The sequence below is a fragment of the Triturus cristatus genome, chromosome 5_2 (genome assembly GCF_964204655.1).
Source record: "Triturus cristatus chromosome 5_2, aTriCri1.1, whole genome shotgun sequence".
Classification (NCBI taxonomy): Eukaryota; Metazoa; Chordata; class Amphibia; order Caudata; family Salamandridae; genus Triturus; species Triturus cristatus.
This window is the reverse complement of record NC_140588.1, coordinates 775,957,955-775,981,234: the sequence shown is the minus strand read 5'-3', so window position 1 is coordinate 775,981,234 and position 23,280 is coordinate 775,957,955. Positions and strand designations below refer to the sequence as shown.

At 40.9% G+C, this 23,280-nt stretch overlaps 1 protein-coding gene across 3 annotated transcripts in view; it reads right to left on the bottom strand.

Moving 5' to 3' along the window:
* Window positions 1–23,280, bottom strand: part of DOCK11 (dedicator of cytokinesis 11) — a 1,169,031-nt gene that overhangs the window by 73,756 nt on the left and 1,071,995 nt on the right. For all 3 annotated transcript variants that reach the window (XM_085607886.1, XM_085607887.1, XM_085607888.1), the window contains one exon: window positions 15,153–15,343. In XM_085607886.1, coding sequence (XP_085464012.1) covers window positions 15,153–15,343 — 191 coding nt within the window. The remainder of the gene's footprint in view (window positions 1–15,152; window positions 15,344–23,280) is intronic.

The following is a 23,280-nucleotide window of genomic DNA, read 5'->3' as shown; positions in this document are numbered from 1 at the left end:
CCTATGATTGTTTGCTTTTTCCAGGATGCTGTCACTTTTTTTTGTAGGCCACATATTGCTCTTGCCCAGTGCGTAATTTAAATTGAGCCGCATCCAGGTGTTTATAGCTGGCAACAATTGGGTTGTAGTTGAAGGCAGTCTGAGTTTTTCTCAGTGGGGCAGTATGGTGTTCAGTGGGGGAGAGGATGTGGCACTATGGCCAGAGCTGCTGAATTTGGAACTGGGGAACCAGGTTCAGCCTTAATAACCAGTCCGCCAGACCACTCTCCTGAGAGAGCACTATCTCATGCTAGACCTTAGAAGACATTAGAAGCCCCGGTGTCGTAGCACCAGCAGGTGGACCCTAGCATGACAAGTGTAGGTTAACCTTCAAGGCTTGTCCACCACTATTCATACTGAAGTTCACCTCCAGTTTTGCGGCAGGCCTATGAAGCAGTACACCCTAGAACAGTGACCCTGTCACTGAGATCACAGGACCCTTGAGAAGGGCCAGCTCTAGGGCGGTGCAACCGGTGTGACCGCACCAGGTGCTCACTTTCGGTGGAGGCATCATTTTTGCAAGTATATTATGGTTTTAAAAGCGCTTGCTGCCTCCTTCCTGGCCTCCAGTAATTTTCGGTAACAATAAAAATGTCATGATGACTCTGGTGATTAATGTTCTTCCTAGAGAGAGATCGGAATTTTGTCTAATGGAAGATTTGACTCATGGAAAGGTAGCTCAGAGGGTTAATGTACCTGCTGCAAAGAACATGTACCATGCAGATCACAAAGTGCACATAATGTAAATAGGCCAGTGGGCTACTGCTTTTGTCAGAGAGATCCTTTTGTTACTTGCAGTTCATAAGTTAAAATCCTAACATAGAACAGTGAGCTATTAACTGTCATCTACTCCGCAGCAACACAAGTCAAATTTTTTATTAACTTTTGATACGTTTGAGCAACAAACAATTTATTAGTTTAAATGGTGAGATCATGCTGCAGATCTTGCATTATGAGGCAAATATGGCAGAGCCATTATTATATAGAAAACATTTGCAAACTAGGATTTTTAGCAATTCATGTTTGAACTGCTGTTTTGGTAAAGGGAGAAGTGCTGATGACAGAAACTCCATGGCTCGGAGACAAATGGCTTGTGCTTCCACATTTTATCGTATTTGGGGACATTCTGTGATTAGAAGCATATCCCACTTTGTGAACACATTTTACTGCCAATAACTCATTATAACCTTAAATAATCATGTGTATCCATCGGTTGATAAAACTGGGCAGTGAAACCACACAAATACAAAAAATGGGGATGTTTGCGATTCTGGCCACGCCTCTGGCTCTGCCCACTGATCCAATCCTTGGGTTATTCCCGGCCTCTGATTCTCCACCTACAGTTCCCCTACTTTTTTCCCCCCACTTCGACCACTGATATATCGTGTTGATGGATAGTGGGAACACCACACCAGTAAAAAGTACCATACCTATGATATTATAAATTCCAATAAACTGTTGACTAGCAGGTAGCCCACTGTACAACCTGATTAATGAATCATTATCACACTGTTGTTAACAGGCACATTTTGTAAATATAGGACCTACATTTACAAACGTTACTAAGGATTCTTTATGGTCCCGTTATTTGCCAACTGTGTCCACTGGCGGACTCGGGCGGAGGAGGTCCATGAGGTAAGTCGTGAGGGGGTGACACCATGAGTTACCCGCACCGGGTGACACCAACCCTAGTGACGCCACTGCACGGAACAAAAGTGAACTTGCAGCATTTCTAAACACATTCCCAAAATTGAGAGACAAACTTATGGTGTGGTACCCACAAGTTGAAGGATTTGTTGAAATTTTAAAAGAGTTGTGTATTAATTTGGAAATGTTCTTTGACATTGTCATGCAGACTGAATTGTGGTTTGAATATAAAGTTGCTGTGTAAAGACCAGGTGAGGAGACAATGCACCATCATTTTCTGTTGTTATGGAGAAAAATGTAGCAGTGATTACTTTCCTGAAGGGCAGAGTGCCAGCAAATGATGTTAGATGGGTACAGATTAAAAGAACACAGGATGGAAGTAAAGGTGTTTTGGTTTGTGCAAATTCAGGTATGGATGTTGCACTGCTAGAAAAGTGTCCTTTTGCCATCTTTATAACAGATTTGAGCATTGGAAGAAGAAATATAAATTTAAACATGATGCACAAACACAGAGAGAAATGCAGGTGCAAAATATGCCAGTTAAGCAAATGCAAATGTCAGTTCAGAAACAGGTACCAATGGCAGAAGTTTTTCAAGCTCAGATGCTCCCACAAAATATGGAACATGCTCAAATTAATTTAAATCAGTTATCCAGAGCAAGTGTGAATTCATTCCAGAACCCATTTCAACAGGTTACTGTATACACAGGCCTAGCAGGAAAACAATTGTTTTGCAAATTAAACAGCACAAATTACTGTACACCAGATGATGTTAATTATCAAATTCCTGATGAGGATGTACATTTTAAAATAGCCCAACAAGAGACAGCTGTAGCACTGTTTTCAGAAAAGACAGTTGAAAAAGTACCTTCTGATTTGAAAGAAATAATAAACACAGAAGTAAGAGAGTTCACAGAGAAAAATGTCAAATTAATAAAATGTGCAGAACATGTCTTATTCAAATTAGAACCAGATGACATGTATTTAAGAACACCATCAGTTGCAGAAATTCTACTCATAATTGGAGATAAACTGAGTAAAAGATTTTTGATAGAATTGATTGGAAGTTTATGTAACTTTCTGATCACAGGTTCACAGAAACTACATGAAAATAACAGATTAGTGCAGGAGATTTATAGCATAACATTTCCATGTTGTCCTGTGGTACCGAATCCAGACAATATATTTTTTCACATTCCATGTGCTGAAGAATGGCTTACCGTTATTGATTTTTGTCAAGTTCATGTCACAGTGCCATTGCATGAGAATAGTCAGAAGTACTGTCAAAAAGAAAATGAATGTCTGGGACACATAATTGGAAATGGAGCCAGGAAGGTGTCCCCAGAGAGTGGAAATAATTCGCCAAATGAGTCCACCTCAAATTCAGAAAGAAGTCAAGATGTTTTGGAAAATGGCTAGCTGCTGTAGAGAGTGGTTATTAAACCTTTCCCTACTGGCTAGGCCTTTACTGAGGCTGACACACAAGGATGTGTCTGATCCGCTTCCATTGGACAACAATTGCACAAGAGCATTCCTAGAGTTGAAAGAGAATAAGTGTCGTGCCCCGGCACTAGGAATGCAAGTTTATTTAAAATAATATACACCAATTTACAGTGAGAGGGAGGGCTGCGCTCTCTCAGTGCCTTTTCGAAAACATGAATGTGTTCAATGGTCTGTGATGTATTTCCCAATGACCTTTGACCCTAACGTCACAGAAATGCCAGTAAATCAAATGGTTTGTGATGAAACTGAATATGAGTGTCTGGATATCATGAATATATGCATGAAGCCAAGGTTAGACTTTAATGATGAACGTCTGATTCAGCCCAACAATGTCCATTTTGTAGATGGCCCATATTTGAACGGTATCAATGCCACATTAAAAGCAGCACATACTGTGCTCCTTATACATTATGTTGTCAAAGCTTTATGGCTTTCAGTAGTTACCTCAGCCCAAAATTCGAAATTGATTGCCCTTACCATAACATGCAGTATATCTTCTCAAATGAGAGTCACTGTTGTCATGGGAGAGAGAAATGCTAATTCAATTGCACAAAATTGTATTCCTATACATTCAATGGGATTTGCACAGGTGAATATGAAAGGAATACTGTTTATTTGGAGAAAAATGACAACTGTATAGTAGCAAATGGGTTATTGCAAAACCTGATGCCCAGGTATAGTTTGCCAGTTTCTCTGAAATCAGATCATAATGAGGTTTCAAAGATGATGTGTGCAGAACCACAGATAAGACAAGGATTGGATTGTAGCTATCTGCCTTAAGTTCCAAGTATAATACAGCAACACAAAGACAGCACAGAGTTACACTTTGCAAAAGACTGTGTTTCAGCATCACTGAAGTGGCTTGAATTTACTTGTAAATGCACTTGTGAAAAACACTGATGAAAACACTAGCCATTGCTGTGTAGGTCTGGCTGCTGTGGAGCGTGCAGTTTCTCACCAGATTGCAGCTGCTACACAAGATCTGCATAATGGATGGTGCATTAACTTTGATCTGAGAGATGCTGTGCTGAAACATCTGAATCTGATCAAAGTGAAAATAAAAGTGAAAGGCTTGGATTGAAAAAGTGCAAAGAATTGATGGTGCTCTGTCAGAATTTCTCCGCACCTGATTGGTCAAATTGCATGAAAAAAGTACAGAATGCCACACTGTATGAGCCACCCTGATGGCAAGCTGATGACAAAGAGCAAATAAATGCTGAAACTGTCCTGTTGAATATTCCTTTTATTATTTTAGTTACTTATTTTAGAGAAGTCTAACAGTTCCAAGAAGCTATTTACAGAACTCTGCAATAAACATTTGAGCTTGGCTAAATATGATCTGATTACAGACAAAACTTGTGTTGCCTTAGAAATAGAGGTAACATTGTTATATGCGCAGCTTTTGCAATGCAAATGTCACCTGTGAGATTAAATAAGTGTGATGATTCACAAATCATTTGAGGTATCATGATTTTTTTATCATCAAAGGGAGGGTCGATGTAGCTCAGATTTCATCTGGATTAAGCATCGCTTTTATCTGGATTAAGCATCGCTTTATTTTTGTGTTTCAGACAGACTGCATTTTAAATGGCATGCAGATTTTGGTGCAAGTGAAAACACATGGCACATGAAACATGAAATGAGGCCTAGTCAAATGCTTTTTAAAAGTGGCACTGTTGGTGCATGCAAAGTGAAAGACATGAAATGAGGCCTAGTCAAATGCTTTTTAAAAGTGGCACTTTAGTGCATGCAAAGTGAAAGACATGAAATGAGACCTGGTCAAAAGGCTTTCAGTCTATAATGCTTTCATTTAAAACCACCGTGCTTAATTTGTAGTGTAGAAAACTCGTGATTTAAGTTTCCTTTTTAGCTTTGAAGATAAGATCTACACTCCCTATTCCCTTCTCACGAGACCCTGGCTTTGTTGCATATTTAGACAATGCATATACAGTTCATAGCACATCTTTTTATAATGTGTATTAATTAATCAACCATGCACCAACACTACATGTGGGGCAAACGCATTTTGCATGAAAAGCTATCTAAAACATTAGAGCATGTTGCTATGAGTATGTATTAACTGTTTGCGCTTTGAAAATTTGCACAAGAGCATGTTTATGCTATGTTGTACATTGCACATTTTTGCATGTTGTGCACAAATTATAAAAAAGCTGCTTTAAATTAATAGCTTTTGCTAGGTAATAACATACAGGGTACTAGTATGGGAGAGGTAAACATAATGGGTTTTATTTAATAAATTAATATTCTTTTGTGTTTGTTTTGATTTTGGGCCCACCATAAAATGGCTGCCTAGGAATCCAGCATGGCTGAGAATTGTTAGCAGTGTGCTAAATGAGAGACGCATGCGCAGCAGATTGTGCCAGCTGCATGAACTGCCAAGTGCCTCAAGTGAAGACACATGGGTCAAGGCCACAATGAACTGTACACTCCTGTCATCGTGCCAATGTACCAGTGTTTGTGGGAGAGTGTCATCCCTGCGTGCGATGTGAAAGCGAGAAGGAAATAGACTGATACATTTTTTCTATTAAATGTTTCAATATTTGTATAATTATTGATGGTGAGACATATGACTGTATTAAGCCTTAATGATTCCTTTGTTAAAACCGGTATAAGTTGGATTTGCAATGAGAACAGGATGATGAGACCCTCATGTCACCTATGTTAACCAATCACAGTGCGAATTTCTACTGAAACTCCAACATTATTAGTGTACTCAGCCAAGGGGTCATTATTTAATATATAAATAATGACCCCTTAGCGGCGTGTTGGACTAGAAGAGATAGGAGGACAGAGGAGAGGGAGCAGATAATACCAGACATCATATGGGTTAGGTACGTGAACAACGCGGTGCCCCTGGGAGGAGATTGCGTCCGAGGAGAGATAGAGGGAGGTGGGGGTAGAGAGGCATAGGCTAGCCTTCCAGGTCATATTTTTGGCAAGGCAGATCACATTCCTCTGTGGTCTTGTGAAGGGAGGGCAGCCTCTCTATGTGAGAGACAGATGAACAAACCAGGGCAGAGAGAACAGCTGATGGAACAGGTTTAGATTTAGATGCTAAAACTCTATGTTTATGCTTTGACTAACTAGTTTTGAAAAGATTTATTTGTCTTATACATGTATTACTCTTTATGGGAGATTTTTGCTGATTAATAATTATTGATTAGCCTTGAAAAACTCACTCTTGAATTATATTTTCCTGAACTCTTTAAATAATTCTGACTGACATTTGATGCCTCATTCCCTTCCTTTATGGAATGCCTTGTATTCAGTCTGTAGTATGTTCTGTATTAATTCTATTTTTCCTATTTTCAATTCTGTAACCTGATTAATATTTGACTAATGAATGAAGGGTCAGAGAACCGTAACTTTTAACTAGAAAATAAAACCCTTTAAAAATACTCACAACTCTCTTTATTGGCTTAAATATTAATTGCATTTTGATTTTTCATGTTTATGTAAAGTCTCCTCAAGGTGATACGCGGTGGCAAAGGTCCATCACCTTTAAAGTGGTAAACTAGAGGTAAATGAGGTATTGCATTGAGAAATTACCGTGAAATTACCGCTGTATCAGAATAAATATGTGGTGCACACAGCGAAGTTTCCAGGCTTGGAACTAGAAAGCTTCTGTTTTATTCTTTGTAAAAAAAAAAAGATTTTAGAAATGCATTGTAAAAACAGAAAGACAATTAAAGGACCATTTCTCTCCCCTTTAAATAAAATCCTACTTGTATCTTAGGGGTTGATTACGATGTCGTTTGGAAACCATTCAGACCGAATCGGTCTCGGAATGGCTTCCAACTGAATCTGATTCGGGAAGTCCACCAGACAAAATTACGATGGTTCTGGATACCATTTGGTCGGAATCCCATTGATTTCAATGGGAGCCAGTATTCAGAACAAATACACAGGCTCGCAGTGAAGAAAGGGGTGGCTGGGGGAAATCGTGCACTCTGTGGCGGGCACCCCATGGTGCCTGCCACACTGTACATGGTTGCAAAGAGAGGTCCCTTGGTTACCCCCATGGGCCCCATTCAGCAGGCTCCGGGTGAAGGTGGGCCTGCTACGGGTCCCCAAAGTCAGATTCCGACAGCTAAATCCATGTCGGAACAACCGATTCGGAAAAGCTGTCCAAATCTGACACCGTCATTGCTCAAGTCGGAAATGCGGTCTGCTGACCTGTAAGAGTCGGCTCCAAACAACTCGGTTCCTCTGAATGCCATACGGAACCGACTCAGAAAGTCTGAATGCTTTCCAAACATCATTATTGGTCGTTCGGAAAGCTTTCCAAATCCGATTCAGCAGACCCAAATCCGATTTGGAGCCTTTTCGAATGACATCCTAATCCATATAAAGGAATAAAGTCTTCGTGTTATGGACTTCATTGTGTGTAGAGAGATCTTTACCAGTAAAGAGCAGAACAAGTACAGCAGTCTCAGAAGGAAGTTCATTTTGAGACAACTAATCCTGCCCACCCTTCAGATCTTGAGGCAAACCAAACTTTATAGGTCTTTGCAAAAAGGGTTGTCAAAAGTGGGGGCTCATTGCAATTAGACACTTCTGACACACAAGGGGAGATAGCCACTTAAAGGTAGTTCACTCCTGTGGGGGCTAGACGAAAGCCATAGTCAAAGCGACTTGGTCGCTATCTTCTACTTTAGATCCTATCCCCATTGCTTGTGAATTTTTGGGGTTTATCTTGATTCCCGCTACCTCCGTGAAATGCTCCAACTCCGACATCAGCCCGGGGAGAGAGACTGAGAAATTATTAAGAAAACAGAGAACATCATCTACAAACAGGGCCATTTGAACTTGTTCTTCAGCAGTCTGTATGTAAGTCTGTAATATTGGGATTGGCTTCACATGTTGGAACAATGGTTGCATCATTAGAGCAAAAATCGAGGTAGAGAGGGGACATCCCTGGGGCATACGCTGGGCTAACTGTATGGGGTCAGAGAGATGAGTGTTGATCCGAATGTTGGCCATTGGGGGCTTAAAGTTAGCGAGGATCAAAGTCTTCACATCGAGACCCAGTGCCGTCTGGTTGAGCGTTTTACTGTTGAACGTCCAGTCTATCCTGTTAAAAGCTTTCTCCACATCCAGAGATAGCAGGAGAAGCTATGTGACTGCCAACATGACTCTGTTCACTACGTTGAATATCAGGTTAAGATTATTACCTGTATGCCTATTACTAATGAAACCAGACTGATAAGGGAATATCGAGTTAGATAAACCTTGTTCAAACGAGCTGTAAGGATTTTTGTATAAATGTTCATGTTGCTCTTCAACATAGCTGTTGAACAGTAGGACCCACACTCCAGGGGGTCCTTACCGGGCTTCAATATTAGGGTTAAAAGGGATTTAATCTTGGAGGTCGTGACGCATGTAGTATTTAGGAAAACGTTATAAACCTTCATCAGGTAAGAGCCCTGGAGTTTTGCAAAAGCCCTGTAAAATTGGGGAACCCATTGGGGCCCGGTGCTTTGTTATTGGGAAGTTTCTTGATGGCCTATTCGACCTCTTCTATCATTATCGATTGGTACAGGTCTCGTCCATAATCTGTGTCAATATCAGGGAAGTAAACATCTGCTAAACAGACGTCTTGTAGCTCCGGTTCGCAGTGATCCCCCCCACATAGAGAGCTGTATAGTACTGCACAAAAGTCTCTGTAACCTCCTGGTCTGACATAAGCTTATGCCCTTTTTCATCTGTGATGGTATGATTATAGTTCCTAACTCTGTGTGCTCTGATCTTACGGGCGAGTAGGTGATCGGCCCTGCTTCCTTCTTGCAATAAAGCTGCTTAGTTTCAAGCAATTTATGGGCTGCGTCTTGAGTCAGTAGTGGATCTACTACCCCCCTGGTCCGGAGCATGTCTCTCTGTGTTTTATGTGAAGCTGAAGCTTTGAACTGGAGTTCTAAATTGCCATTCTCTGCTTCAAGGTCTAAACACCTATTCCTAGCCAGCAAGAGGAAGGTGGAGGTATGAATAATAATTCCGCCCTAATGACTGCCATGGTAGTGTCTCAGATCATGGACAATAACCTTCTGTCCATAGAGTTCTTTTTAAAATAATGCTCCACCATTTCTCGGATAGCGACTCTAAGGCCAGGTCTCGAAATTCCAAAACTTTCATCTTCCGGGGTCTGTTAGGGGGCGTTTCAGATGAGGGAATCTCGATCGACAATGTCACCAGAGCATGGTCTGAAAGTATTCTGGTCCATTTCTCTGTGGCCCCAACCCAGGGATAGATAGGAGGGGAAATATATAATTATTTGTGAATGAGATCTGTGGACACTGGTATAATATGTGCAGTTCCTTTCCCCCTGTGATGTGTGTCAGTTGTAAGTTGTCTAGCCCCGTAAGCAAAGAAGAAGGAAAGTTGAACGAGTGTCACAACTGGTGTGATCTATCTTAAGTGGGGTCTGTGGCCACATTAAAGTCCCCCCAACTATCAGATTATCATGTGAGTACTGGGCTATAAAGGGGAATAGCCAGGTGTACAGCCTGGGCTTTATTGATATTAGGGCCTCAGGTAGAGGCTATTAAAAAACTCCTATTACCCACAGTTCTGGTGAGCAGTACCACCTGGCCTATCCGGTCTTTTTGTATACATTGGAATTGAATGGATGTGGCTCCACTGATTTAGATTTCTACTCCCTTTGTTTTAGTCATGGTGGTGGAATGGAATAGGTGTGGGAAGTATTTCGAGCAGCAACATGGGACATCTTTTTCCAAAAGATAAGTCTCCTGTGAAAGTGAGATGTCCATACGCTTAATGTGGAGCCAGTGGAGAAAGGAGTTCCTCTTGACCGGTCAATTAAGACTCTGAACATTGACGATTAATAGGGTCAACTGGGCCTCTGTTTAGAGTGGGATGCGTGCATGTGGTATCTCCGGTTAACCAGAGAGGCTCCAGATTGGCTTTTGCCCAGATAGGGGGATCCAGTCTCCTGTTGTTGTGATACAGACATGATTTTGACCTGAAGCAAGAAACTGTATAAAACAAAAAATTACAAAAGTGAACCATCTAAATCATAAAACAAAGGGACTCTCATCAGTTGGAAACACCCGGGACCTCCCTCGCACAGATCGTTCCCAATCACCACCGTAGGCATGGGGGCAGAGTCCGCTACGGGGAGCGAAAGATAATACTGAGAGTGTATACTGGTGGCACGCTCCATAGGGTTCTAAAGAAATGTTTGATCAGCCCAAATGGCAGCAACAGCAGAACAAGAGATCCAAGTGACGAGAAACACACAGGATTTGGCAGGGTCGCTGCCTTGACTTTTCCAAGAGTGTAATAATGAGATGATAATAACAGAATAGTTCAAAAAAGTTCCATATGCCATGCATTCTAAAATAGCAAACTTGTTTGTAACATGTGAATCATCCAAACATATATTAGACTATATGGCTCGAGAGCCTTAAATACTGTAAGCCGCAACAAGCTTAGAAAAATTAGCTCCTAATTATAATAAAGCCTGAAAAATCACATATATTATATTTCCTAAAGGAAAGACATTGAGGATACAATTGGAATCCATCACTGTGCCGTTGGCTTTACTAATTTTTGGCAACCTCAAGGAAACTCCTCACCTGTGTTGTTCAAAATCTAAATTCTGCTGCTTCGGGAAATATTATGCTGCATGTTATACCAGTGGCTGCTGGCAACAATGGGCAGTGGAGGGGTAGGCAAACGGGCAGAGGGTGGGTGCATAAACTAAATACATTCATAAAATAAATAAAATAAAAAAGTTACTTACCATGTATGCTGAACGACAGACCCTTCTCGCTCCGGTCCTCTTCTTCTCTCATAACGTCCATGGATCCTGCTAACTCTTTTAACTAAACCTGGTGCTGTTCTCATGCTGTTAACCAGCATGAGAGAAGCGCCAGGATTGGAGACAATGGCCTCTCTCGGTGCTACCGGGACACTTGAGGCCTGTGCTTGCTCTCCACCCAACTGTCTAAGACAGCTTGGATCAGAGAGGTTTAAAGTGGACATGTCTGGCTGGCCATCGCAAAGCAGACAGCCAAGTGACATGCACACTTTTAAACAAGTGCGCAGGTAGCCCACCGCTCCACCCTTCTGCTGATGCTACTCAGCAGGCCCCGCCCCAGGAGATCTTTTCTCACACCATAATTAGCATAGTGCATAAAATATCTCCTTAACTCATCTCTTTTTACAAAAGGCTAAGGAACCTCTTTCAAGGGTCACTATGTTTTGAGCACTGTAATGTAGGGAGATGACATAAGTGGCTTAAGGAAGCTTGTGCCACTACAAATCACGCTATAACATAACATAACACTGCACAACACCTAATTCCGATCCTGTATTCTAGTAATTTAGAAGTTGTTTTCCATACACTGGCCTGTGTTCTTTGAGACTAATCATGCATCTTCTACCCGAGCATCTCAAAAGCTATCTCGGCAGCTGCAAATAATGGGAAATAAAACAGCTATCAAGCTCGGTCTAGAGTTAAAATGCAAAGCACAAGTAATACCCTTGAAAATAAAATGGATCAGCTCTTCCCTCGAAGTCTGCAGTCATCTTATCAGGATAGATACAAAGTTCAGCTCTAATGAAGAGGTAATTTGTGTGGTACCACAGGTCATAAATGACAAAAGAAACCACCTATTTCAGATTTAGTGGATGGCATCCAGAGTCTCTATCACCTGTGAGGAGGATCTGGGAATTACTGCAATATCTATGACTGTCTCAGACACTTTCAGTGCTTGTTATGTGAGTTTTGACAAATCTGTGAAAGATTTAACTCTAATGGGGAGCATACTGAAAACACTTCTTTTTGCCTGGTCTCAATCACTCAGAAACAGCACGTGATCTCCTGAATAAAGTGGCCAAAGAGGTCAGCGGTAAGACACATCTTTAATACAAAACATTTCCTCTACAAAATTGGAAATAAAAGGCATTTTTGCCTATCGGGTCCTAAGGGAAGCTACGGTTATGTGGGCAGATTAGCGTGCATTTCTAGGAATATATCTAAAGTGAATATAAATTTAAAAGATCACGATTATCAACCTTTTGTATTTTAAGGTATATTTTTCCGGTCAAGGTGACCAATAAGGCAAATCTATCTGTAACTAGACATTGTAAAACCAAGACATGCAGTTTCAAATGACACACGTTACTGCTTTTCCCATCTAGGTTGAAGGGAAAATTGCTGTTGAATAAATTTTATGACATACTCAGGCCCTTTTTAGGTTTTGCCTGCACTGCGCTTGCGGTGGGCTTGTTAAATCTTTTGTTTTTAATATAAACTTAAAAGGGGCTTACAATCCCGCACCTCTCTTTCCTGGCTTTTCATTGGTTCCTGTGCTTGCCACTTTCTTTTACTCTATTTCTATTGACTGTCGCTTGTTCCTCATCTGCTTCTCTTATCAGTTTCCTGTAGCTAAAATACTGTTAACATCCACTTTGGTGGAATAATTATTTCATATAATTTTGTCTCTTTCTGCTTTTTCATCTTGCAGCAGATTCATATAGTGCAACGTATCACCAGGAAAGATTAAGTAATTTGCTGAGGATCACAGGATGTTGCAAAGTCCAGACTCAAATGGGATCCCCAGCTCGCTAGTCAACAGCTCTGGCTCCAGTCTTCAGCAGGGCGCATAGTGAGGTCTACATTAGGATCATGAAAACAGCTGCTTCCCTGTTATTTGGCTCCAATGACACAGTTCAAAATACTTTCAAACATTGCTAAACCTGCTGCAGGAGCTGTTTTTAATTAGGCCCCATTCCTTGCCCTCCCATCTCCCTTACTACCAGCTATCACACATCATCCCCCATCCCCAATCAACTTGGCACCAGCATAATAGAGCTCAGCAGTGAGTGATTTAGGTGAGTTGGGGAGATATGTTTTAGAGGCCTTTCACTGCTCTGATGTAATCAGTGAGGGACTGGCCAGAGAACACAAACAGGGTCCCATGCTACCTCATTTTTATTTACCAGCAGCAGCTAAGATGCCGTTTTTTTCTGACCAGGTCCGAGCAAGGTATGTCACTGAGTGGGGGCTAAGAGAGTGTTATGGTTGAAGGGAGAATGGAGCCCTGATAGAATCTACCTGGTGTTGCTTAAACCTAAGGTCCTAAGGTCTTTACATAAAATAAATAATTTGCTTCTATCTGAGTGACTCCAGAGTCTAGTACAAAAACCTTACCCTCTGACTTCAACACTGCCTCTGCTGGGACTGAGCAGCCTCTTGACCCACCCTCTGCGACTGAGCGGCTGCTTGATCCACCCCTGCGTTTGAGCAGCTGCTTAACCCATACCTCTGTGACTGAGCAGCAACATGCCACTTCTGTGTGCGATTACCCCGTTTCTGGCTCCAACATTTGAACGGACACTGTCCCAAACCAATATAGTCATTACACTGAACCTTCTGTATGCCCTCATATACTAATTCAAATGCTGCAAAGCAGCGCCTGCACATTCATATCCCATTGTGGTTGGTTTGTGGAAAGTCACCCTTTTTCTACTCCCACCGCCGCACTACTGCTGTCCATCTTATAAATTTGGTGTTGAAGCCTCCCCCCTCCACCTGATACACATCACCCTCTTATCCCCAAATGCGTATTCTTGCAAATGGTGCTACTCTGGGTTTTGCATAGTCTTGCAGCATATTGAAAAAACGTGTATCATGTTATGTACCATTTAATGTTTCTTATATGTAATTATTGTTCAGTGATGCACCTTCCTCTGGATTGTTTTGTGTTTAGCGTTTGTATAGCGCTTCATGCTACTGACGTCTTGGCAGTCTGGTTAGAGTATGCTGCGCGTTATGCATGGATAGTAGAAGATATGTTTTTAGTGTGAGCTATGTAGGAAATGTTAGGTGTTATGCCTGTGTCCTGCTCCATTTGAGTTTCTGTGAATTTGGCACTGTGTGCACACACCTAATAGACTCACATGTCCACACTCAAATTAATTTCACATTTCCCTATGCTAATTCATCATTATTCCTGTTTGGGTTCTGGAGTAGCGTGCTACTCCACAAAAAGCACTTTGATGCCTCAACAGAGGTACTAAGCGTTATATAAATGCAAACCCCTCCCTCTTCCATCCCTCCACTATCCTTTTCAACCCAAATAACAGACTCACATGTCCACCGCTCATATTTCCATATATTAATTCTCCACTAATCCTTTTTAGGTTCCGTAGTAGCATGCTACTCGCCGAACAGCGATTTGACGCCTCGTCAGGGGTAGTAAGCGCTATATATATAAATGCAATTACAATTATACTAGCTTCCCCGCACCCACTTTTTATCCACTGATTTAATAAAGGGATACTTATTTAGGATGGAAAAAATGTTTTACAAAAATCCTTTCTGTTGGTAAAAGCACAGGAAAGTTAATGTCTATACATTTTTAGGTTTCGCCAGCACAACGCTTGTGCTGTGCTTGTGAAATCTATTGTTTTTAATATAAACTTAAAAGGGGCTTACATCCCGCACCCTCTCTTTCCTGGCTTGCCACTTACTTTTACTCTATTTCTATTGGCTGTCACAGATTTTCCTGCATTTACCAATGCATGTTCCTTGTCTGCTTCTCTTATCAGTTTACCGTAGCCGAAAAACTGTTAACATGTGCTTTGGTGGAACTATGTTTCCCAAAGTTTTGCCTCTTTCTGCTTTCTCATCTTGCTTCAGATTTACATAGGGCAACTTATCACCCGGAGAGATTAAGTGATTTGCTCACAATCACAGGATGTTGCGAGGCCAAGACTCCAACTGGGATCCTCATCTCTCAAGTCAGCAGCTCTGGCCACTGCCCCACACCCTCTCCACTCCTGTGATACTTGTGAGGGAGCTCTTTCCTTCGTACCGGATAGTGATTGATAAAAACAGATCATTATTCATCACACAGGCGAAACCGGTGAATACCAATGCTTGTTAATAGTAATTATTCTAACTAAACACCATACCTGCACTGAAACACAACCCTGCAGCTTGAGCTGCAACTGAATCATGTCTACGTCAGCGGAAGAACACAGTTTTTGCAGCTCCGCTGTTCTGTCTTTTATTTCATCAATGGCAACATCGACAGGCTTCAGGTCAATCTGATGTTCGTATATCACAGGTATCCTCTTTTTGACGTATGGAAATGAGTTTGAAGCTGGAAAGGTATGAAACAATATCTACAGTCAGGAAATATATCACATTAGTTCATATAAGGCAAAAATTGTTATAGAAAAATTGTGATTTATATATGATTGGATGGTACAAATTTCAGATAGTTGACAGGTGCGAAGACAAGATTTACACACAAGTTCATGCAGTGTTTTAAAGAGTTATTTCAGGCATTGTAACAACATATTTTTACTATGACTTCTATCACTTTCTATCATTGTGCCTCTAGATGGTGAGGACCATACGTTAGCAATGGGCAGCCTATCAATCAAATGACTTCATATCAAAAGTGACAGGTGACCATACTACTGTTCCCAGCTATTTAAATTTAATTTCTTCCCTGTAACAAACATATCATCCTCTCCGTCCACTCCGTACATGACCCCCGCCACTGATCACATCCCTTCTGACAGAAGTCCCATCTCCATTGGTTTACAGCCCTTGTGGAATATACCCCACACCCAGACCACTACTATTTCAGCACCCCACCCCAAGAATACCACTCAGAGGGAGCCCTAAGCCTTGTGGGTTCTATTTTAAAAGGTAAATATGTCCTGATTGTTGATACAATTCGATATAGTGTGCTTGTATTGCTGCTGATGAGGACTCGTGTGATTAAGTTGTGGGGTCAGAGCAAAAATGTTATTTCTCATCCCTCACTGTTGGACATGGCCTGTAGCCTGGCCTGGGTCACACGACTGGGTGTAACTGCCAGTTAGACTTTGTAAATTCTTCCTGTACAGTCACGCAATAGGTGTGTCTGAATAGGCCATCTGCTGGCAGGATAGGGGGCAGAGCTGAGCACATCCCCACTTGCAACTGAATAGCCTGTGGTCTACTTTCACACAAAGGGCCTAATAACCCTACATTGTCACTGCATCCAGCTTGGAACCAGGGAAGGGAAGGCAGGAAATTCCATGCACTTCAAAACCACTTTCTAGAAGCTTCTCCAACTTTCCAGAACCGGGGCACCAGGATATAGAAAAAAGGCCTCAGTCACCTACTCTTCAGTACACATCTGGACCTGTGGATACTCTGGCAGGAAGGACTGCTGTGCTGCTGGAAGGACTGCCACTCTGCTGGATTGCTGCTCTAAAGGACTTCTGATCTGCTGGAAAGCTGCTCTGTTTGTCTTGCTGCTCTGCTGCCTTATGCCTGGGGACAAGGACTGTATCTTCAACTGTTCCAGGACCACCAGAGTGACTCACAGGGGCTAGTTGCTGGCCTCCTGTTCAGATTCACAGGGACACAAAAGGCTTCCCCCATCTTATGCCCGCACCTAGACCCAGCCTGAGTAAGCCCTCACCCTCCAAGTGGTGCCACTCCAGTCCTTGGAAGTGGTGTGAAATGTGCTAAAATAACTTAAATCCAAATGTGTGGAATGTTTTGGCTAAAAGCTTCTCTGAGAACCAGGCGGAGACAAGGATTAACCTGTTTGCCTATCTGCCCGAGGTGCATCGCCGGTCGTTGCATGGCCGGTCAGATTGACTTTACGGCTTCTCCCCCTAAATTTTACTATGCAGCAGTAAATCCTTTTCAGTGGTCCTCCGTCAAAAGGGTATGCAACCTCGTGAAACTGTCCTCGACTACAGCTCTCTGTCTCATCTCACTGGAGATTTTCAACTCCCATTGCAGAGGCAAAGTCCAAACATAGAAATCTTCACTGCGGTTTTGACCCAAGGCTATCCAGCAATGACGTTCCCTCATTGGACACCTCATGCAGCCTTGCCCCGCTGTACTTTATATTCTCAGAACATTTTTCTCAGGAAGTCCGAAGGTAAGTGCTGCTCGGGCTAAACCCACTTCCCGTATTCAAACCGCGCTCCATCGTGATCGGCCATAATTTTCGACATTCACCCAGTGTCGTGTGACTAGATGTCTGAGTTGGTGCTTTGATCTTCTAGGCGCTAGTTTTTACTTTTTAAAAATACATACGACCGGTTATACTGATTAGATGTTTGTTGTTTTGGTGTTAAATCATTTAATTAAATGTTCTCTTTTTTTTTTTAGGATTTTTCTTGTGTTGTGTTTTCACTTTACTACTGTTTGTGTGCTGCATAAATAATGCACACTTTGCCTCTAAGTTACGCCTGACTACTTTTTGTCCAAAGCTACCCAGGGCTAAACACGGGTTAATTTAGTGACTTTTTGGGGTTCACCCTGTGAGGGATTGTGGCTGCTGCTTGACTAGGGCTCACAATTCAGTTAACCAACAACCCAATTTCTCACACCTACAATCGAAATATTATGTGGGTTCGGGCCCAAAGTACTCTTGGCACTATTCCCATAATCCAATAATGCACCCATATTTTGGGGGTTTTCAATCAGACAATTTGGCTTTGCTGCTTTTCAGTTTCTATATATTTTCCCTTGACTATTTCTTTCTGTTTTCTAATCTATGTTCGCCTCTTTACTCTTTATTATTTATTTCCTTAAGTTGTACATTTTTAATGCTTCCTTTGCCGACTCCCGTCTCTAGTTTGCTTGTGCATTTATTTACATTGTAATATCAAAGAAACCCATAAGGATGTATAATCTGTTCCCGTGTGACTTTAAATGCATAATTGCTGCCCTCTGCCTGTGGTTTTGGTCTGTCTTTAACAAACGTTCTTCTTCTCATCAAGATAAACAAATGAGTATGACAGAAAAAAACCTCTATCAGATTCACATACATTTCTGTAAAATTTTAAGAAATACCTTTGCAATAAAATGTGCACATCCATAAAGAAGCATGCAGTTGTAAACCTATAAAAACTTAAAAAACAGCGTCTGAAGGATGCAGAAAGCCACCCCTTGAGTAGCTATGGGTTTCAACAGTGTGTTTGTGGTAGCAGCTGATGATGGTCACCAGCGGAGTCAAGTAGTCATTAAACAGTTTCAGGGACAAGGAAGATCCTTGGGGTCAAACGATTCTTTGGGATTTGTGAAGACGAGGCCTAGGTTTTGTAAGGTGTGTTGTTCAAGGAAAACGGGTGAGCGATTCATGTATACAAGTTCCTTGTTTATTGCAGAAGAAGTCAGTTCAATACAAGCGCCCCATCGGTCTGTACAATCCTTCTCTCAAGTCTCCAACCGACCTGCCCACTTGAATCACGCATTCCACAACCCGTCACAGAATCCCCTCGAGCTCATCACGCGTAACCAAACACATTCATACAATGGCTTGCAAGCCAAGATGTAACACATCTCCTTTCTTCAAAACAAAAACAAAAGCATAACTATTTACACAATTAAACACAACAAACTAATGACACGAATGAAAGAAACTCATAAAAACAACAATGATATTGAAAACCTTCGTTGCAAATGACCACCTGCACAGACAAAAACATATTGCTTGAATCAATACTAAATATGACAACAACCTAGTTAAGAATACACATAATCTTTTTGCCACACAGGTTTATGAATGATTCGTCCAGATAATCTCCTAAGGCCAGTTTGATGTGCAACGGATGACTTATCCTCAATCTTATCTTTAGTGGAAACCAAATTGGGAATACCCTGCTTAGAAGAATGGACATTGTCCTCCCTCTTAACCCACACTCTAGATTCAAGCTCATTACATAGCGTCACTTTCCTGAGATTCCACCATCTTCCATCACTTAACTTAACACAGTTTTCTCTAGTTTCCAAAACCTCCTTGGGTTTAGACCATCTGGACATTCCCATTCTGGGCAGTCCCTCAAGAGAAGTTCTCACCCAATCACCTACTCTGATTGGTCTCACTTGCCCTTTGATTTTACAATTATGTCTCAAAGCATATTTGTATTGATAATCTTCAACTCTTTGCCTTATAATTTCCTTAGGAACTTCCCTTATACTATCCTTATGCATCCAAGCAGGAGTGATTTTACTGCATGCTAATCTACCTTTGAGAAGACTGAAAGGAGTCTCCCTAGTAGCTGAATGAGGAGTATTGCGGTAGTTCCACAACATTCTCTTAACCGATACTCTACAATCCTCACCCCCTGTTTCAGCCAACTGTATACACTCCTTCAATACCCTGTTAAATCTTTCTACCATCCCGTTACTCCTAGGGTTGTAGACTGCAGTGGTAATATGTTTAATTCCATGAATTCTTGAAATTCATTGGCTAGAAATTGTGGACCATTGTCTGTAGTAATACTCTCCGGATAACCCTCTCTGAGAAAAATTTCCTCGCAAAAACTTATGACATTCGATGCTTTAATTTCCCTAACAAAAGCAACTTCAGGCCATTTGCTATAATAATCCATCAATACCAATGCAAATTTGCCGGTTATATAGCCTGTACTAAACGGACCACAAATGTCCATTGCTAACTTCTGCCACGGTTTATCCGGAAATACAGTAGGTGCAATAGTGGTGTCTTGTGATATGTGAGATTTGTCACTACACATGCAAGCTACACAGTCCCTTACAAATCTGTCAATGTCCTTATCAATTCCAGGCCACCAAAAATCACATCTTGCTCTCCTTTTCATGCTGGACATACCAGGGTGTCCTTCATGTAAAAGTTCCAACAATCTATGGCGCAAACTCTCAGGCACCACCAATTTATCAGTTCTTCTTACTATGCCCGTTGACGATTCCACAAATAATTCCGACCAAACCATTTTGTAATCTGATAACTCCATGTTGTCCAAACCCTGATGGTTATAATTCTTACCTAAACATGATACAATTTGTTGTAAAACCGGGTCTGTTAAGGTTGCCTGTTGCCATTCTTCAAAATTGATTGCACCATTTCATACTTCCTCAACCGAAGCTATCAACCAATCATCATCTAGGTCCATAAAAGGAACATCCTCCTCGGAAACTATTGGAAGAGGTAACCGTGATAAGCAGTCTGCATTAACATTTTTAAGGCCAGGTACATATACTGCTTGAAAATCGTATTCTTGAAGTTTGTACAACCACTTCGCAATTCTGGGGGTGGCCTTCCCTGCTCCTTTAGTCGTGCAAATATCAATTAAGGGCTTGTGATCAGTCCTTAGTTCAAATTGTGTACCCCACACATATGCTCTGAAATGGTTTATGCCCCAAAAACACGCAAGGGCTTCTTTTTCAATTACGGAGTAAGTTGCTTCCGCACCTTTTAAGGTGCGGGAAGCAAATGCAACTACCCACTCCTTGGTACCTTCTTTTTGCATTAGAACAGCACCCAACCCATAAGAACTGGCATCTACCACAATGATGGATTTGTTGTGGGGATCATATGGTTTAAGGGCTACTGCTTGACTGATGTCATTTTTAAGGTTATTAAAAGCTAGTTGACAATCTGAACTCCATTCAAAGTTTACACCCTTCTTCATTAACAGCCTCAAACAATGCACCTTAGATGCAAAATTGTTTACAAATTTAGAATAATACTCAACTAAACCTAAAAATGAGCACAGTTGTTCTTTATCCACAGGAGAAGGAGCATTGTTAATAGCATCTAAGAGGTTCTTATTAGGTTTGACACCATCAGCTGACAACGTGTGGCCCAAGTAATCAATCTGGGTCACGGCAAATTTACATTTGTCAGCTGAAAGCGTCAGACCAGCTTGTTGAAGTTTACATAATACATCATTCAAAATTGCATCATGAGTTGCCATATCCTTTCCCCATACCAGCACATCATCTTGAAAAACTAGCATGTTGTTTATACCTTTGAGAATATTACACATGATTCTTTGAAAAACTGCAGCTGCAGAAGCCAAACCGAAAGGCATTCTAAGAAACTGAAATGCTCCCTCGGGAGTGATAAAAGATGTGAGATGACGTGATGTAGGGTGCAATTTTATCTGGTGATATGCGTTAGATAAATCGATTGTCGAAAAATATTTGGCATCTTTAACACAAGCTATCATTTCATTTATGCGAGGTAGAGGATGACGATCTATCCATATGTTCTTATTTAAGTCCCTTAAATCCACACACATACGTAAATTTCCATTGGTTTGCGTGCCAAAACCACTGGACTAAGCCATTCAGATGATTCAATAGGCTCTATTATCTTCTCTCTACATAATCTATCCAGTTCTAACTTCAATTTTGATCTTAATATCATAGGAACATTGCGGACCTTGTGGTCAACAGGCTTTGTATCTGATTTTAGTATGATGCGATGCTCAAACTTATTTAAACAGCCTAGCTTGACTTTGAACAACTCGGGAAATTTTGCTCCCAACTTGACATGTGAGAATCACTTGTAAGTAATACCTGGTTAGGATGATTGGGATCCAGAATTATTCCCAATCCCCTTTGTTCTTTCCACCCCAACAAGGCTCTACCTTTGTCGACCACATAAATTTTAGCTTGTGTGTTCCTGCCCATGTAGGATAAGTTGCTGACAAAATATCCTAAAACAGGGAGTTTGTTACCCCCATATCCGACAGGTTCAACATCAGGTGGTAACAAATCCTTCTTGCCAATAGATGACCACATATGTTTATCTATGATGGTGAACGGTGAACATGAATCTGCCCACATAGATATCTCTACTTGATTGATTAATACCATACATTTGGGTGGTTGATACATGTCTGACAAATTGTTTACCACCAAATCCCAAATTACCATAACCTCAATATCACTGTCCTTGTCACTTAAGGGTGAATCATTGGTATAATTAACTGTATTTACGGACTGTTTCCAAAATTCACGATCCCCCGTTTTGCACATTTTGGAAAAATGACCCGTTTTACTACATTTAAAACAAGAAACATTGATGGCTGGACATCGTGGATTGCCGGCAGTGTGCATGTTGCTTCCACATCTGAAACAAAAACGTTTAAAACCAGCTAATTGTACTTTTCTCTTGTTAGTATGAATACGAGATTCATTCTGTCTATCTACATCAGACTTCGTTTTTGGTTTGAATTTATACGTGTTGTTATGATCTTTAGGTGTACTACTTGTGGTCTTGGTTGCACGGTTGTCTAAAAGATTCACTTCACTCTTTGGATTTTCTCCTTTTAATTCTTTTACATACCGTGAGGTATTTTCAATTCTTCTTGCTACACTAATTGTTTTCTGTAGGTTAGGATCTTTTAAGTCTAGTAATCTCTCTTGAATTTTTGGATTGTTAGTTCTGTTAATAAATTGATCCCTAATAATTTCTTCATGCAAATCTTTGAATTTACAAGTTGCTGCTAATGTCCTTAAAACAGCAACATACTGTTCTACAGTTTCCCCAGATAGCTGAGCCCTTGAAAAGAATTTGTGTCTTTCCACCACTATACTAGTTTTCTTCCCATAGTTTTCCTCTAATGCCTTTAATGCCTCAAAGTACTCATCAACATCAAAAGATTGTACTTTAGAACTGTCGAATACAGTTTCTTCATCAGTGGAGTTTCCACCATCATCTCCCAATACCACACTATTTAGTGGTGCTTTAATATTAATATGTGTAGGTAAGGTTTTTAACACTTTTCTACCTTCTACACCCAAATTATGTTTTAACAAAGCTAGCTTTCGTGAAGCTAAAAATGTTTCACCACCTATTGCTTCTAGATAGGTTTCGAATGATTCTTTCCAATCCTCCCAAACCATGGGAGGCAAACCTGGATTTTGCAAGAATTTGGGTGGAGCTAATATTGCATTTATTTCCATTGTGACCGAAAAATGTGTTAAATATACTAACCATAAACAACAAGTTCAAAAATGACTATGATACCGTCAAACGTTCATTGCTAGATTCTAAACCCTTAACCTTTCAGTCTTAACATGTGAAAATGAACATAAAACAATGTCAAAATGAGTCAATGTGGTAATCCAAACAAAATAAGTTAACATAAAAAAGGTAGTCACCGTCGGCAGATGTTTACTTCCAGAAGCATCACGATTAAGTTGCAATGTGAAAGAAAATCGATTTTTTTTTTTTTTTTTAAATAGTGCACACTGTCACCGTTGTCTTTTCCTTATTGAACCAGTTTCTTTTAACTTCCTGTACCT